The sequence below is a fragment of the Coregonus lavaretus genome (assembly GCF_964263955.1).
Source record: "Coregonus lavaretus genome assembly, chromosome: 33".
In the NCBI taxonomy this organism is placed as follows: domain Eukaryota; kingdom Metazoa; phylum Chordata; class Actinopteri; order Salmoniformes; family Salmonidae; genus Coregonus; species Coregonus lavaretus.
Window position 1 is genome coordinate 17,895,031 of NC_140020.1, and position 19,179 is coordinate 17,914,209.

Sequence of the window (19,179 nt, forward strand, 5' to 3'; positions counted from 1 at the left end):
ACTATGGTGTGGACAAGGTTAGGAGTTTTTCTTGACCACATGACCTGTCCAGGAAAAACTCCTGGTCCTGTTCATAGAGGGTTGTGTATGGTATTATCCCTATACACTTCGCCACAGCCCCAACAGATAGACAGGGTTTTACATGTGGTTTGATGGGTACTGTAATTATATCTCTCTCTCTTCAATGCTCACTGTAGATTGAATTGCGTTGCTAAAGGCACTTTTCTAAATGTGAATTTCAAAATATCTCCATCTCTTTAAGAGGAAATTACCAGAATAGATATATTGACTCACATTGTGCATGAGATACTTGGCATGTAGACCCCGTTCTTCCGCTTGTACTATCTTGTGTCTGCTTTATGTTATCACTTGAGGCAGTTTCATTAAAATGAACCATGCTCTATAGCTACAGAGTTCTCCCCATTGGTCCCACTGATGCTTTTCAGATTGGCTTGGATTTCATTATTAGAGTTCTCTCTCTCCATGCCACATAAGGGGATGGATTCCTTTGAATCATGACAATTGCTATTGTTTGCAGAGAGCAGGCCTTTGTCAGGATAGCAATGTGATATTAATTGCTGTGTGTGTGAGAGGAAAAAGCTGCTCCCAGAACACTATTGAGCATCTTCCTGTTGTTATTATTAATCCTGTTATTGAATTTAACCACTGAGCTCTGGATCCTATCTTCTAACTATCTTCTCTTCTTTACATATCAGAGGGTTGATTTCAACAGTGTTTGTTACTACAGTAATCTTTCTCTGGACATTTCCTTGAACATGCTGTTCCACTGTGCAACATGTAGCTTCTCATGGTCTCAATATTAATTGTTCTCATGTTTATTTTCTCTGTTACTCCTCCTAAATGGATTAAAGTTTCTGATGGTAGGTACTGTATGCATAGAACTACACAGCTGCCTTATCGCACACACTGCCACCATTGCTTTTTCCTATTCCATCAACTCTCCATCAACCCCAATGTGCCTGTGCCTCCGCCACCTCCCCTCTGGCTGTATCTCACACTGTTTGGGTTTGATGTCCTCCATCGTGCTCATTATATCGGTCCCCTGAATGTCCTCAGCCCTGTCCCAGTCCCAGCATGCTTTGCAGCTTGCATCGTCACAGATGAGAGAAGACGCTATGCTTTTGAGCCGTTCTATATCTACAACTGAGATCAGGACTCTGTCTCAGCAGTGCATGTCTGGGAAGAGTTTTCTAAAGGATATTCCAATAGTGTACACTACCGGTCAAAAGTTTTAGAACACCTACTCAAGGGATTTTCTTTATTTTTTACTATTTTCTACATTGTAGAATAATAGTGAAGACATCAAAACTATGAAATAACACATATGGAATCATTTAGTAACCATAAAAGTGTTAAACAAATCAAAATATATTTTATATTTGAGATTCTTCAAATAGCCACCCTTTGCCTTGATGACAGCTTTGCACACTATTGGCATTCTCTCAACCAGCTTCATGAGGTAGTCACCTGGAATGCATTTCAAATAACAGGTGTGCCTTCTTAAAAGTTAATTTGTGGAATGTATTTCCTTCTTAATGCATTTGAGCCAGTCAGTTGTGTTGTGACAAGGTAGGGGGGGTATACAGAAGATAGCCCTATTTGGTAAAAGACCAAGTCCATATTATGGCAAGAACAGCTCAAATAAGCAAAGAGAAACGACAGTCCATCATTACTTTAAGACATGAAGGTCAGTCAATACGGAACATTTAAAAAACGTTGAATGTTTCTTCAAGTGCAGTTGCAAAAACCATCAAGCGCTATGATGAAACTGGCTCTCATGAGGACCGCCACAGGAATGGAAGACCCAGAGTTACCGCTGCTGCAGGGGATAAGTTCATTAGAGTTACCAGCCTCAGAAATTGCAGCCCAAATAAATGCTTCACAGAGTTCAAGTAACAGACACATCTCAACATCAACTGTTCAGAGGAGACTGTGTGAATCAGGCCTTCATGGTCGAATTGCTGCAAATAAACCACTACTAAAGGACACCAATAATAAGAAGAGACTTGTTTGGGCCAAGAAACACGAGCAATGGACATTAGACAAGTGGAAATTTGTCCTTTGGTCTGGAGTCCAAATTTGAGATTTTTGGTTCCAACCGCTGTGTCTTTGTGAGACGTGGTGTGGGTGAACGGATGATCTGCGCATGTGTAGTTCCCACCGTAAAGCATGGCGGAAGAGGTGTTATGGTATGGGGGTGCTTTGCTGGTGACACTGTCTGTGATTTATTTAGAATTTAAGGCACACTAAACCAGCATGGCTCCCACAGCAGTCTGCAGCGATACGCCATCCCATCTGGTTTGGACTTAGTGGGACTATCATTTGTTTTTCAACAGGACAATGACCCAACACACCTCCAGGCTGTGTAAGGGCTATTTTACCAAGAAGGCGAGTGATGGAGTGCTGTATCAGATGACCTGGCCTCCACAATCCCCCGACCTCAACCAAATTGAGATGGTTTGGGATGAGTCGGACTGCAGAGTGAAGGAAAAGCAGCCAACAAGTGCTCAGCATATGTGGGAACTCATTCAAGACTGTTGGAAAAGCATTCCAGGTGAAGCTGGTTGAGAGAATGCCAAGAGTGTGCAAAGCTGTCATCAAGGCAAAGGGTGGCTACTTTGAAGAATCTCAAATATAAAATATATTTTGATTTGTTTAACACTTTTTTGGTTACTACATGATTCCATATGTGTTATTTCATAGTTTTGATGTCTTCACTATTATTCTACAATGTACTTGCACTCAGTTTATTCAGGTGATGTGTTCGCTAGTCTTCTTATCAACATCACCTGTAACCTCACTGCGCCCTCTCTCTCCTCCAGGCTATAGGGATCAGAGGGTTCCCCAGCAGGTTTAAGGCTGGCCCAGCCCAGCTCAACATGAAGCCTTGATGTACAGTTGTCTCCTAACAAGATGTCCCCCTGGGGAGAACCAAGGCAGGATGATATTCACAGGCTTAACCCCACCCTACCTACTGTACCGTATCGCTTACTACTACTACTACTGCAGCTGCTGCTGCTGCAGCTCCACTTCACAGCTCAGTGGTAGAATGAGGAGCACGTCAACATTGACGCGCCCAAAGTGTCCTGTGAAGAAAATAACACAATTAAATATGAGTATGTGCCAACGGTATGTACAGTACTTTACCGTGTGTTAAGGACTATCCATCCTATCTGGGGTACAAATTAAGTGTTCAGAGGTTTTTTATGAAAAAGTGAAATGTGCAGTTTATTCCTCTGTGTATATTATCAGCTGTTCACCACACACGTATTATGACTATTAGACTTCAATAGAGTGAAGATGGTATCAGTGTCTTTCAAGTCCTCCAGGATTGTATAGTATGTGATGTTATTAAAGGTCCAATGCAGCCGTTTTTATCTCAATATCAAATTATTTCTTGGTAACAATTAAGTAACTTACTGTAATAGTTTTCCATTAAAATTGTCAAAAAGAAACAAAAATAGCTTCTTAGCAAAGGGCAATTCCTCAAGCAAGAATTTTGCTAGGACTGTCTGGGAGTGGTCTGAATGAGGAGGGGAAAACTGAAAATTAGCTGTTATTGGCAGAGATGTTTGGAACTCTCTTTCTTATTGGTCTATTAACTATTTTAACACATGGTGATGTCACCATGGAAGGCCAAAACTCCATCCCACCAAAACAAGCTGAAACTTCAGGCAACCATTTCAAACAGCTCTTACACTAAAAGGGCATTATCAGAATTCTCACAAATTCACACTATTATTTCAACCTCATAGTGTAGGAATATATATAAAACACCGAAAAATCTACGCTTTGACTGCACTGGGCCTTTAAAACGTATGGCACGTGGCGATTAACTTGTTTTATATACAGTAATATTCTGCATGGATACCTTTTGTATCATTCTTCAGATATGTCTATCATATATAAAGACTACTCACATCACACACACACACTTATAGCCTTCTGTGACTTTTGTACTACTATTTATTGGTTGTTGTTTTTGTTAAACCTCAATGTACTGTATTGTTCAATGTCAATGTATTGTTCAGTGAATAATTCTGGGCCAGTTGCCATAGATACTGTCCATTAATTAAGTATATGTGTGTACACATGGGACTAAAATGAATGTAATTGGTTATTTTTGCCTCATGCAAATGTCAGGAGGAGAGTGAGACACAACTACCGCGACCAGTGGTGCTGTATGATCCATTTAAATAGTGGGATTTTAAAGCTAGAAATAATAGAAAAGTAGAAAAAACATAGATTGTAGCATATGCTTTGATTGTGTTTTGAAGACATTTATTTTTTTAAACAAGTTTATTATAGTCAATTCCCTTAAATAGCCTACAGACCCAGGCGAGAATTGACAGGAGCTTGGAAAAAGTGTAAGAGGAATGTAGCTAACTCAATGTGCCAAATATTAGCTTTTGTTCAGATAGATACTGTAAATTAAACTTGTACTTTGTCAAGATTCAAGAATGGAAGTATGTGTCAGTGGCTTGTGTTTGAAGAAGAGTGTGTGATGAGTTTATTGACGTATTATAGATAACAAAAGCATTAAGAAAAAGATTTAGCTCCATGCATTAATGTCACATTTCATGATCCCTGCACTTGAATGCAATGGATTGTGAAGAATATAACATCCTCATTGGAGACTGCAATTATGTTCACAAAAGGAGATATTCAATGCATTTGTGAAATTTAAAGACACTATAACTGTTCAATTCTTTTTACTAAATAAATAAGATGATTGCCTCAAAAAGCTGTAAAATCACATGGGTGTACAGAACAGCAAATATAAGTGACACCCTCAATAAACAAAGTATGTAATGAAAAACTCTGTTTTTGTAATGAATGTGTGGCAGGTTTAACAGGCTCATCTCTTGTCCTGATCGGGTCAGAGCTGTTACTAGACCATTCCCATTGAACCTGACTGTTAACAGCAGACTGTTAACCAGACAATTCTATCCTCATAAGCAGATCTATTGTTGAGCGGTTTCTGGTGCTTCTCCACTTGCTACGACAACAGCACTTGAACCAAGGTGCCATTGGAGGACACAGAGGCTTTGCGGGATGGGAGGATAGCGAAGGAGGGGTCAACGATGGCCAGGGAGGAGTCAGCCATTGTGCAGAGCTGAGCGTGAGACCTGATAGAGAGACAAAGCAGCCTGCACGCTGTAGTGGTCAGTACAGGGCCCAAAGGTATTAGAAAACCTAGGTATGGCTTGTTGTGGGTAGGCAGACATGGCCTCACAATTGTCCTAAGATCAGTTGTCTACGGTCTATGATAGAATGTTGTATAAGAGCAATTTGTCTTTTGCATGTTCAACATGCAACCAGACTGTAAAACAGGGCGTCATTGATGTAGCATGCAGGATAATGGTTATCCTTGGATATCCTCTTTTTCTCTGCTTCAAAGCAGCAGACAAACATCTTCTCTATTAAATCAACAGTAAAATGGATATTGTTACAGTATTTGTCTTTAATATGTCTTGGAAGGATTCCCTCCCTCTGATAGCGGGCTATTGGATTCCTTTTCTCCAAATAAGGAATTCTCTCTCCTGGTTGAACAGACATTTCATGTTAGATCTTTTCAGGCAGCGACAGACAGTACATAGCATTCTATTAGTGATTAGGAGACAGTAAGGTGCTATTCTGCATCAAGCTATCTAAGGTTAGGGGAGTGGATTTTAAAGATATTCATCTCCCGAGTGGCGCAGTGGTCTAAGGCACTGCATTGCAGTGCTAGCTGTGCCACTAGAGATCCTGGTTTCGAATCCAGGCTCTGTCGTAGCCGGCCGCGACCCGGAGACCCATTGGGTGGTGCACAATTGGCCCAGCATTGTCCAGGGTAGGGGAGGGAATGGCTGGCAGGGATGTAGAGCATGGCGTTTGCAATGCCAGGGTTGTGTGTTCGATTCCCACGGGGGGTATGAAAAATAAAAAAAATAATGTTACTAACTATAAGAGCATCTGCTAAATGACGTAAATGTACATAACAGTGCTGGAGATTCTAACAACAATAAACGTGTTTATTCACCATTAAGATGGTGATACACCAAGACAGCAGGGATTTGATCCCAGAGGCTTCAAAGGGAGAAGAGCATTAGGCTATTGTTTCAACCATGACATTACAGGCCAGTAGGGGGCGCTCTGAACTGTATTAAACGACTAAGAGATTGCTCATCTCATTAATGGTGCCACTGAAACCCTGACTATGCTGATCTCTTGTAGAGTCTTCATGGTTATGACTCAAGGTGCCTCACATAACTGGTTGACACAGATGTCTAATGGCATTATTTTTCTCACGTCACCTATCTTGTGGAGTCCTACCTCTCAGCGGGATGTTCATTTTCTGCCTCAGAGAATGTGAGTGAATGTAAGGCAATGGGATACAATGCTTCCTCGATCCTTTGGATATGATGAGGACACAGCTCTGCTTCTAAGTCTGAGGGTTATCAGAGGTATGACATACATTTCCTCAATCCTCTGTTTCCTCTGTGTTTCTGTAAAGTGGGACTCCAGCATTCCACGCTCTCTGTTTCCCATGATGTCGTTGGCTGAGGAAAGTACAAGAAGCGTTCTCTACCACTAGCTGCTCTGTTTCTCAGTGACATCACTGAATAAACAACACATGCGTATGTAAAGTAAAGGTAATTCTTTGTGATGTACGTTATTGTACATAATTGTTTGGTCTTTTGTCGGAAGCCGGGGAGCCCAAAATGTTCTGACTGTGGCATGCATCTTGGGCGATTTCTACCATGGGCATGATGTCCCTCACACTAATGCAGTCAGCTAGGACCATTGAATGGCATTAATGGCATTCGTTAAAATGCAACCCAAACCTCTCCAAATTGACCTCATGGATTGCTCTGTTGATTGATCAGGCAATTGATTGATTTTACTCTTCTTTACAGTAGCGGACTGGTGATTCATACAGACCAGCGATAGATCTATCCCAGGGGGCAATTGAGCATGTCACCACGGTGATCCATAAACATCTTGGGCAATTCCCATAACCTGATCCCTGCTCTCGCTCATTTCCCCTTCCTGTCTCACACACACACACACACACACACACACACACACACACACACACACACACACACACACACACACACACACACACACACACACACACACACACACACACACACACACACACACATACACACATACACACACAGCTGCCCAGTGAAACATGGATTTCCAGGGCCACATAAAGCCTGTCATCAGCCAATCTGAGCCAATTTGTCATCATCTCTGGTGATCAGCCCTGAGCCTTTTTATAGCGACACTTCACGAGATGACAGGCAGAAAGGGTTAACCTGTTACACAAGCCAGCCGTTGGCTACAGTATGTTGCGACTAGTACAGATGGGAAGATGGGATGGGGAAGAGAGGGAGGAGAGAAAAAGAGAGGATGTATGGGTGGGTTTCATGCATGGCCCCTCTCCAAGCCTCCCTCTCCCCAGGCCAGCAGCGTTGTTCAGACTCACTGCCAGCTTCCTGACTCAGGCCAAGCATGACTAAATAAGGCAGTCTTCTACTCCTACTTTGGGGAAAAAACACCAGAGCAACTCAATAACATCATCCTCATTCTCCCACGGCCACACCACCTCCTCTCACACTTCTCCCACGGCCACACCACCTCCTCTCACACTTCTCCCACGGCCACACCACCTCCACTCACACTTCTCCCACGGCCACACCACCTCCTCTCATACTTCCCCCACGGCCACACCACCTCCTCTCACACTTCTCCCACGGCCACACCACCTCCTCTCACACAGAGAGTTATACGGTTTGTGGAAATGTAATGCTTCTCATGCCCCCTGACCTTTCATGTAACATCTGCTTGTCATGATGTAGTTTGGCGACTAGATGACAGCAATTGCATCACACAAACTAAAGAGCCTGATCTGAAATTATGAGCGAATCACACAATCTAAAGACTGATAGATTTGATGCTATTTCGGTACTGTAACCATTTCAGCGAAAATCAACAGTTTGTTTTACAGTAATTGACCAATATAATTGTATATATCATAGAATTAGATGAATCTCTATTTATACTTTCAGTACTTGGGATTGTTGACATTATATTGTTTTTATCTTAGCTAGTGGCCAAGCGGTAGCTGTGGAAGCATTGACGTATACACATCCTAACAACACTTCATCTGCTACAATGCCATGTTGAAAATGACCCTTGTAATGAGCTGATGACTAATGGGAGACATAAATAGACAAACATGATTAATAAACAAACCCCTACAGCACCAGCAAATGATTAGTTTGTCTTTATACTGTATGTCAAGTGGCAGATTCATATATGGCTAATTATGACGTTCCTCATCTAGGGTTGGGGTTCTTCCAAATGTGTTTATGCTTGATTGTTGTCGTGTTTCCAGGTGCTGGTGGCTCCTTGCCTGTCAGTTGTCATGTGAACAGTTGGTGTGAGCGTTTACTCTCTGACCATAATCATGTTTTGGTAAAAACAACACTTCCTAGAACAGCTATATTATCTTATTTCTTTTTTTTTGGGGGGGGTAGATCAGCTTTAATATTGCGGATAGATTGTAACTTCCATCAATGTAATTGTCTGCATCACTTCCAATCCCCCATGTATTTTTTCACAAATATATATATATATATATATATATATATACATATACATACATATACATACACTGGTATATTCTTAGACAATATACCATGCAGCGAAGAGGCCTAGGGGTGGGATTATGTACTTCTCCTCTCTGGGGGGAGCTCTGAAAGCATGCTGCTTGTGTAATCTGGTTGGTCTAATGTCTATACATGCTCTTGTTAGATAAAAATAGGTCAGGCAGAACAGGGAGATGAGGGAGACAGGTAGATGAGGGAGACAGGGAGATGAGGGAGACAGGTAGATGAGGGAGACAGAGAGATTAGGGAGACATGGAGATGAAGGAGACAGAGAGATTAGGGAGACAGTGTGATGAGGGAGTCAGAGAGATGAGGGACAGGGAGATGAGGGAGACAGAGAGATGAGGGAGACAGGGAGATGAGGGAGACAGAGAGATGAGGGAGACAGGGAGATGAGGGAGACAGAGAGATGAGGGAGACAGAGAGATGAGGGAGACAGAGAGATGAGGGAGACAGGGAGATGAGGGAGACAGAGAGATGAGGGAGACAGAGATGAGGGAGACAGAGAGATGAGGGAGACAGGGAGATGAGGGAGATAGAGAGATGAGGGAGACAGAGAGATGAGGGAGACAGGTAGATGAGGGAGACAGGGTGTTGAGGGAGACAGGGTGTTGAGGGAGACAGAGAGATTAGGGAGACAGGGTGTTGAGGGAGACAGAGAGATGAGGGAGACAGGGAGATGAGGGAGACAGGGAGATGAGGGAGACAGAGAGATGAGGGAGACAGGGAGATGAGGGAGACAGAGAGATGAGGGAGACAGGGAGATGAGGGAGACAGAGAGATGAGGGAGACAGAGAGATTAGAGAGACAGGGAGACAGAGAGATGAGGGAGACAGAGAGATTAGAGAGACAGGGAGACAGAGAGATGAGGGAGACAGGGAGATGAGGGAGACAGAGAGATGAGGGAGACAGGGAGACAGAGAGATGAGGGAGACAGAGAGATGAGGGAGACAGGGTGTTGAGGGAGACAGGGTGTTGAGGGAGACAGAGAGATGAGGGAAACAGGGTGTTGAGGGAGACAGGGTGTTGAGGGAGACAGGGAGAGAGATTAGTCTCATATGACAAAATGAAAAGATTAACTAAGAGCAGGCTGTGTGCTTGACAAGAAGCCCATGTGGAATACCTACACTTACCTGTGTCGTTACTGTGGCAGAGAGCATGTTGTACATTAAAATAAAAGGCACACACACATGGTAGCATTTAAGCCATTGTTCTAATTTACTATGGTAAAATTCCAGGTCAGTCTTTGAATTCCGAGATAATTCAATTCCTCTCAATTCCAATGTTAAGTTAAGTCCAATAATTCAATATTATCCCCAACAATTCCCACATTACAATTTGAATTCAATTTCCTCAGGCTTTCAGGCTGATCATGTCACTGTTCTGACAGCCTGGAAATATATAAATATAAGTTGAAAATATTTAAAACAAATCCTGCAGTCAATATTTGATACTAAGTGCATTAATACCATTAACTGGGAAATGTACCAATATTGAATTCCAATTCAAGTCAATTCCAAAGATTAAATGTTTTTACAATGCCAATTCAATTCCAATTCAAACAGTCTAAACAGTATAATTTCAATTCAATTCCAATTCCATAATTTGAAGATAGTTTAAATTAAAATGGAATTAAATGTAAATTCTCCACTTCATGAGTGAATTAAATAAATCCAAATTAAATTGGAATTAACCCCAACCCTGCAGAGGATCTCAGTTGCAATGTCCCCACAGTGTCACAGCACAAGGCTTGGAGAGGAAGGACTCAACATGTCAACCTGGACCAGGGATGACAGATGCTATGACAATCTCCATGTCAACCACTCTGTGGCCAGCGTAGCCCAAAACCAGGTCTACAGATCATAGGTGTCACAAGGCACAAAAGAACACCTGGTAGAGTGCACAGAACACAGACTTCTTGTTCATCTCTAAAGCATACAGTATTATTTACACATTGTAAGAAGCAGTGAGTCAGGCCTATATTACAGTGACCTACTAAATTATTATATCATGACTAACTTTGAACAAAATGACAGGATTGTAAAAATAAAAAATAAACACATGCATTAGTGTTCTTCTGCAAATGTCACAAAGAAATAAATATGGTCATGAGTATATCATTCTAAGAGACTTCACAAAAAACGACAAGCATAACGACAGAGTAGGGATTTGAAAGAAGCTACTAGAAGAAATATTGAAGTAAGAAAATAAAGGCAACATATTCAAATCTAAGTCAAAATGTGTTTCTGTAAAATATACCCCTCATTTGTTTTATGCTGCTCAATGTAATACAATTCAGTAACAGCAGAGGGCACTCAACTCTTTATTTCTATGCTTTTGGTCCAATGCAATAGCCATATAGTCTCACTCAAGCCAATTTACCACAATCCTGTACATCACATTAGATTTAGATTTAGAGAGTGCACTAAGTTTTACCCCTTGGGTATTGGTCAAAACTATTGGTCCAATTTGTCCTGCTAGAATCAACTGCCTCAAGCTCAACCCATTGAAGGCCTTGGAGAGGTGAGCTGTTTCTTTAGGACATGATGTTTGCAGTCCTAACACACCACACCCCTCTCAGTTCCTTAGATAAAGGTGAGAGAGCAGTCATTTCAAAACAAGGCCACCCTCACCTCACTCTCATAACTAGGAATATTGTATGTGATATGGCTATTAAAGGAGAATGACTATTAAACCCTGAAGTAAACAACATTTTAAAAACGGTATTAACTCCCATAAAAAACTCCCATACCATGCACGTTACTCTTTCTATGGTCAATGTCATGCGTGTGTGATCCGACTGTGATCAAAAACATGACTCAATGCTAATTATATCCAAACAGACAATGATAACAATGTTAACCTGTTTAAGGTCTCTCTCCTCTCTCTCTCTCTCTCTCTCTCTCTCTCTCTCTCTCTCTCTCTCTGTCTGTCTGTAGACCTAATAGACAGTAGACAGACATCACCCCATTCGTTTTGTTTGCCACCTCAGGATGTTTGGGCATCAGGCAGGAATGGTATATTTGAATGTCAAATAGCCATGCAAACAGCAATAACCATCTGCCTTGTGCACACTAACAAACTCCACTCAAGAACAGGATCCTAGGAAAACAGGATGGGGTGGGTTCATTCTAAGAGCAGTGATTATTATGGGTGTACATATACATTAATGACGGAGTCGCAGGTGATGTCATCTCTGACTAAGGGAATCATTAAAATAAGAGAATAAGACCTGGGCCCGGTTTCCCAAAAGCATCTTAAGGCTAAGTTAATCTTAGAACCATAGGGTCCTAGCATGCTAGCAGATACCTATAGACTTTTGAGTCATTGCGCTAACGCTAGTTAGCATTGGCTCGCAAAACTACCTCTAACTTCCTTCATACTGGACACAGAGACATAAAGATGATATCCACTAGTTTATCTGACTACACGGAAGTAGATAAAGGGCCTCATTCCCAAGATCCCGAAGTATCCCTTTAAGATGCTTTTGGGAATCCGGGCCCTGGTCTTTTTAGGTGTTCTGAAAGGCTGAGACACTTGGCATATTTAGAATGCAAACTCATTCTCACTTGGTTAAGGGCCATTTCCTGTTAGAGACCAAGCAGTCGCCCACTCCCTCTGCTTCATCTACACTGACCTCTGAAATGACAGTCAATCCTCAATGGTTTGGATTACAGGAATGTCAACATTAGCCTTAATAAAATAGGTTCTAATTGCATATCGGAGTGCAATTTAACTTATGCCACCTTCTCTACTTTCACTCCAAAGGCACTGGAATGAATACAGGCACATTACAGTCTTAAGTACACTATTACAATAGCTTTTGTAACATAATGAGGTACAAATTAATAATAAACTTGGGAGAATTCAGCAAGGGGATATTACAAATAGAAATTCAACAAACAACATGGATTATGACAATCCTATCAGCTAAAAAGGGTCATATTGACCCTTGACATTTTCTGTTAATGTTAAATTGTATGTAAGTTTATAAACACAGGAAGTGCCACAATGCTGAATACAACTATTTCAAATGTCTCGCTTTTACCACAAGGCCAAGCACCATAGAAGTTGTAACTGAAGTGATACACACTGTTAGCTAACACCAAAATAAAAAAATGTTAACGGTCATAAAACAAAACAATCTCAAGAAGGGTTGTCACGGGACTAGCTGCAGAGAAAGAACCTAACCTAACCTAACCCATGGTCTCAACAGTACAGAAACACACTGTACAGCAGTATGTACAGAATCTACAAGTTTACACAAAACAGTGATCATATTTCACTTGTGTGGTTACAGTTTGATTTCTGGGGCCAGGGGAGAAGGGGAATAAGGGAGGGAGGGAGAGAGGGGTAGCTTTTTGGCAACACCAAAGGTGTCACTGTAGTGCGAGGTGGTGGTCTTGTCGGGGTTAGGGTTGAGTTGGGGAAGGGGGGGGGGGGTTAACAGAGGTGACAGGGCGTCCCTTTTTAGAGTGATTCTGGCTTTGGGGTCACCACCATATGGGTGAGAATGTCTATGAGGTGGTCCAGGCCATAGAGGTAGCCGTCCTCGCGGTTGCCCTCCTCCCAGGTGGCCCTGTGACTCAGGACCTGTCCTTCAGGCAGAGGGGTGGTCTTCCCAAAGTCTATCATCCACACCTTGGCCTGCCCCCGCTTATCATGGATGAACAGCAGTGAGCTGCCAATCACCTGGGGAAGGAGAGAGGGAGAGAGGGATCCATCTTAGTCCTCAAAACACTGAGACCTCTGGCAGGACAAAGCTCTACAAAAAACACAAACTATCAGCAGACCCATACCAAATAGGATGAAAACATTTAGCTAAAATAACACATTTCTTTTTCTGTTTACAATAGGCTAAAACAGAGGTTTCAAATAGAGTTTGGAATGTGTGCATGGTAGGCATTTAATAATAATAATAATCTTTTATTACGTTTCTATAGCGCTTTCATAGAATCTCAAAGCGCTTAAAATAAATGTAAGAATAAAGAGGGAGAAGCCTAATGAAGAATATCCTGTTCAGTATGGTCTATAATCGCCATACACAGTATAATCACGTTAAGTATGTTATCTGCATTGAGTAAATATCTGCCCATTAAATCAACATTCTTCAAGCACCCCTCTTATTACTGTAAAGGTCAATCATGATTCAGTTGTATTTGACTACTGTATGTACATAGTTAATTTACTGTTAAACTTTATCTTATGACTTAGAAGTTCAGATACATATTTGATCAAATGGTTCTATGCTTTCTGTAGTTAGTTGACAGGGAAAAGACATGGTACTGTACATATTTTTCTGACTATTATATGTTACAGGTGTGTCTGACTACAGTATGTCTGGACAGATGGTTGACGTAAATGGGAGTCCAAATAATCTTATTAATCAGCTATTCCTGAGTCTTCATAAAATGTCACTATAAAGACCCACTGACTTCACATAGAGTACGCATATCAGAGGGATTAACAGACACACCCTGTACCTAATGTACACACCCTGTATTTGACTCCACCTAAGCAGCAGGACATAGGTTATTCCAGAGAGGTTTGTTCTAGGGCCTGTGTCTCAATCTTTCCTCTGAAACGCCACAGCACCTTCAGGAGCCTGACTACGCTTCCTGTTTAGAATAACAATGTCCTGTGATTGGTTGGTGTTTGTGTGGATGCCATTGTTCATGGGTTTCCACTGCACAGATTGTAGCCTCCTGTATCTGTTGAGTGGTACATGGGCGGATCTCAAATGCTTCCATTTCAGTAAATGTTACAACTCAAAAATACCAGCGGAGGACAAAAAATAGCTTTGTTTACCTCGTGGGTCTTGAAGAAGGTTGATCTTTCCAGAGTGTCCCTGATGTCCTTCAGTCGGTCCAGATAACAGTTCTGAAAACAGACAGATGAGAGCACAAGATGTATTATTAAAACTACCCAGGGTGACGTGGGAAAATCTGAGCTGAAAAGCTTTCATTATTTCAAGGCTCAAGGTTTTCTCTAATTTTAACCTCACAGAAAAATGTAATGATCATTACACAGGTGCACCTTGTGCTGGGGAAAATAAAAGGTAACTCTAAAATGTGCAATTTTGTCACACAACAATGCCACATATGCCTCAAGTTTTGAGGGAGCGTGCAATTGGAATGCTGACTGCAGGAATATCCACCAGAGCTGTTGCCAGAGAATTGAATGTGCATTTCTCTACCATAAGCCGCCTCCAACGTCGTTTTAGAGAATTTGGCAGTACGTCCAACCGGCCTCCCAACCGCAGACCACGTGTAACCACGCCAGCCCAGGACCTCCACATCCGGCTTCTTCACATGCGGGATCGTCTGAGACAAGCCACCCGGACGGCTGATGAAATTGTGGGTTTGCACAACCTAATAATTTCTGCATAAACTGTCAGAAACCGTCTCAGGGAAGCTCATCTGCGTGCTCGTCGTCCTCACCAGGGTCTTGACCTGACTGCAGTTCGGCGTCGTACCGACTTCAGTGGGCAAATGCTCACCTTCGATGGCCACTGGCACGTTGGAGAAGTGTGCTCTTCACGGATGAATCCCAGTTTCAACTGTACCGGGCCGATGGCAGACAGCGTGTATGGTGTCGTGTGGGCGAGCGGTTTGCTGATGTCAAAGTTGTGAACAGAGTGCCCCATGGTGGCCGTGGGGTTATGGTATGGGCAGGCATAAGCTACCGACAATGAACATAATTGCATTTTATCCTGAGGCCCATTGTCGTGCCATTCATCCGCTGCCATCACCTCATGTTTCAGCAATGTCGCAAGGATCTGTACATTCCTCAATGCTGAAAATGTCCCAGTTCTTCCATGACCAGACATGTCACCCATTGAGCATGTTTGAAATGCTCTGGATCAACGTGTACGACAGCGTGTTCCAGTTCCCGCCAATATCTAGCAACTTCGCACAGCCATTGAAAAGGAGTGGGACAACATTCCATAGGCCACAATCAACAGCCTGATCGACCCTATGCCAAGGAGATGTGTTGCGCTGCATAAGGCAAATGGTGGTCACACCAGATACTGACTGGTTTTCTGATCCACGCCCTTACATTTTTTTAAAGGTATCTGTGACCAACAGATGCATTTCTGTATTCCCAGTCATGTGAAATCCATAGATTAGGGCCTAATTTATTTATTTAAATTGACTGATTTCCTTATATGAACTGTAACTCAGTAAAATCTTTGAAATTGTTGCGTGTTGCGTTTATATTTTTGTTCAGTGTACTTTATTTTTTCCCGATAGAAATAACAGCATTCTCCATGCACTGTAATTTATAAATGGATAAGAGCTATGTAAATGAGTAATCTGTTTGGATAAGGGGATTGTAAATACAAATAGTTCCCTATATTTTGATTTATGTACATTTACATAAATCTTATTCAGAGCGACTAGGGTTAAGTACCTTGCTCAAGGGCACATCAGCATATTTTTAACATAGTCTGCACAGGAATTCGAACCAGCAAGTTTTCGATTACTGGTCCAGCGCTCTTAACCGCTAGGCTACCTCCTGCCCTTAAGATTTCTGGAGACGAATGTGAAACCAGCCATAAGGAAGCAAACTGAAAATTATATCAACATGACATGTATTGCGGCCCCTTTCCCACAGTGAAATAGGCTATAAATAGCTGTGCCGTTATTTAGAATTTGTATTGTGTGCCCTCATAATTTGTGTGGATGAAATTTGGACACCCAAGCTATAGGCTTCTTTAGGGCTGAACCTGCCGAGTTGTTGTATGCACTTTAGAATGTTTTAATTATAGCCTATGCCCAGGCTTTCCTCCCTTTTATTTTACAATTTGTATCATGTTAAATATTAGCCACTATTGGGAGACACCGTCAGTAATACCCACATACATTTATAACTGTCACTTCAGTGTTAGTATTCTTCAATTTGTAGCTTACATTTTGCTTCAATCCATTCCATTCCATTTGTTACACCTTCCATTATTTCATGGATTGAACTTGAATATGACAACAGGATGAATCAAACCACTGTATTTTTAATTCCTCAATATATTTTGTGTGTAAAGGCTCTCCAAACCATTTTTGTAAATTATTCATACATACTTTCCTAACCCTAAAATATGCCTAAATAATCTACAAGATCAGAGTATTTTTACATCTACCAGTTGGTGCTGAAACGGAGACGAAGATGCATTGATGGCATTCTTTCATTGATCCCTATTTTCTGAACTTGTTCTCTCGATGTATTCTAGTCTGTGGACAAAATTCTAATTAAAGGTACACCGTATTTAAAGGGATGGCTTAAGATAAATGTACTGAAAACCCTATTGAATGAAAACTCCACGAGAAAATCTGTTGGCCAGCAAGTGGGAGGGTTGAATGACATTTATTCAGCGCGTGCAAGGGAACCACGCCTGCAAAGCACATTACGCACCTGCATAAGGTAAGTCTGAACACCAACTACTGAGAACTGTGTAAGAAAGGCATCATTTCCTAAGTCGGAATCGGGCCCCCATAGCCTAGTTGATTTAATTATGTTGAAATGTTTAAGTTTAAATGGTGATGCAGTGCTCCTGTTTTCTTTGTGTTCACTTGCTGTAGTTCTCTTTGGTTCTAAATCAGTAGTTGTTTAGTAAACTGTCAGAAACATTAACTTGCTTGACAATGTTGTAGGTTATTTAACTATTTGTTACATGCAATATTTGCTTTGTGGACTTCACCGGACAGATGTTGCTCTATGGTTTTGAGATTAAACAAATTTGTGGTTGAATTTATTCCGCCACTGTGTGACTGTTGTATTTTTGTTGTCACGGCCTTATTGTATATCATGCTGGCGTATGAACAAATGGGTTATAGAGCAAACAACGCAATTATCACAACATAGGTTGTAATAGTAATATGTTTATTTTCCTGGCTTGGCTTCAACAGTGATTTTACCCACGCACCGCTACTGAATTCCTAGGACCTTTTCTGAGACGATTTGTGGATACAGGCCCTGTATTCATTACAGAACATTACTCATAAACAGACCATTCTATGAATTATGATAACTCCATAGTGCAAACCCCTATGTGGCAACAGCTCAGCTCAGTAGAGAGAGAGATGAAGACCACACATGAGTGACAGTTAAGTACACAACAGTAGGGTCAAGGCCCACCACACAGTGACAGATAGAGTGTGTTTGGCTTGGCTTGCTAACCTTGGCTTGGGCCTAGTGGTGCCAGATAAACACATGACAAACCAATGTGGAATGGAATGGAGGACATTTTGTTTGAATGTTTAATTTCCCTATTCTGTTTCCAGGACCCCGGGAGACCTAAATCACACACAGCCGTCCCGGCTATGACCTCACTTCCTGGGCCATTAGAGAGGGAGAAGTCCTTGGGAGCTCCCTCCAGGGGCCATTTGACCATGGCGCAGGGAGAGGTCTTCCGCAGCGTTAGGGGGCTCCGGCTCACACACACACATAGACGGAGGCACGCACGAGCACACTCTCACTCACACACCGAAAGAATCACAGAGACACATGCACACACACTCACCAGGATGTTCTGGTTTCCTTTGAGAAAGTCGTTGAATGCTTCTGTCACTTGCTCCATGCTCCTGGTCTTTTTAAAGTCTCTGTTTACCGTCCCGTCTTCCTTCTGCACAGAGGAAGGGAAAGAAAGACAGGGTGGGCAGGATGGGGCCTCCAACAATTACATTATGTCTGAGGTCCCCGTATACATGTGACACACTGCTAGCTTGCTTATCATTCAAGGGGAGGCTAAATAACTTCAAAAGTCAGACCCATACCGTGGCACTTGAGGCATCAGCATGCTTCAGTTCGGCTGATGGCTAGCCGAAGTCAGCTAGGTGATCCGAACGAGTGTGCTCGCATACTCCCTTAAAAGATCTTCGCTTGAAAAACGTGAAAAAAGCGGCAATAATTTGTTCATTTTGAGACGCCGTAGCCAGCCTCATAATAGTCCGAATTCATTTATTGAAGAATCCCTACTGTTGAGCAATCACAGACGAAGGGCTGTAGACTTCAGCTACCGACTTCAGCTACCGACCTCGGCTTGCCTCCAGAAAAAAAATTGGGTGCCCGAACAGCCGAAGAAAACCTAACCGAAGTCTAAAACGAACAAAAACGTCACAAAATGTCGTCATAATATACTGTATGCACGAACTCTTACGAACTGTTTTGGCTGGGAAGCAAGCGAATTCCTTTATGCCTACTACTCAGTACTATACTATACTATTATACATAGCCATTTCTTTAAGCAGCAAAACCCTGCTGAAAGAGGTGACTAAAACAGGAAAATGGCCCAACGTTTTGCTTCATCTCTCTAAGACAAGAGGACGTGTCTCCACATACTTAATGTGCTCATATTCTAACTCTACCACAGCACTGTGCTCTACTGTCTCAGTAGAAATGCAGGCAGACAATAATATGGGCATTGAGCTCGGGCCCAACAGACACAACAGCAGCTGTGTGCTCTCTAAAAACTCACAGAGACTTTTGATTCCACACA

General features: G+C 42.1%; 1 protein-coding gene across 2 annotated transcripts in view; it reads right to left on the reverse strand.

The window, feature by feature from the left end:
* Nucleotides 1-9,881: 9,881 nt before the first annotated feature.
* LOC311108666 (inositol-trisphosphate 3-kinase A-like) overlaps nt 9,882-19,179 on the reverse strand; it is a 55,439-nt gene continuing 46,141 nt past the window's right edge. For both annotated transcript variants that reach the window (XM_084151364.1, XM_084151363.1), the window contains exons 6-8: nt 18,205-18,306; nt 14,496-14,567; nt 9,882-13,379 (exon numbers count right to left, since the gene is read on the reverse strand). In XM_084151364.1, coding sequence (XP_084007490.1) covers nt 13,158-13,379; nt 14,496-14,567; nt 18,205-18,306 — 396 coding nt within the window. In that variant the 3' untranslated portion in view covers nt 9,882-13,157. The remainder of the gene's footprint in view (nt 13,380-14,495; nt 14,568-18,204; nt 18,307-19,179) is intronic.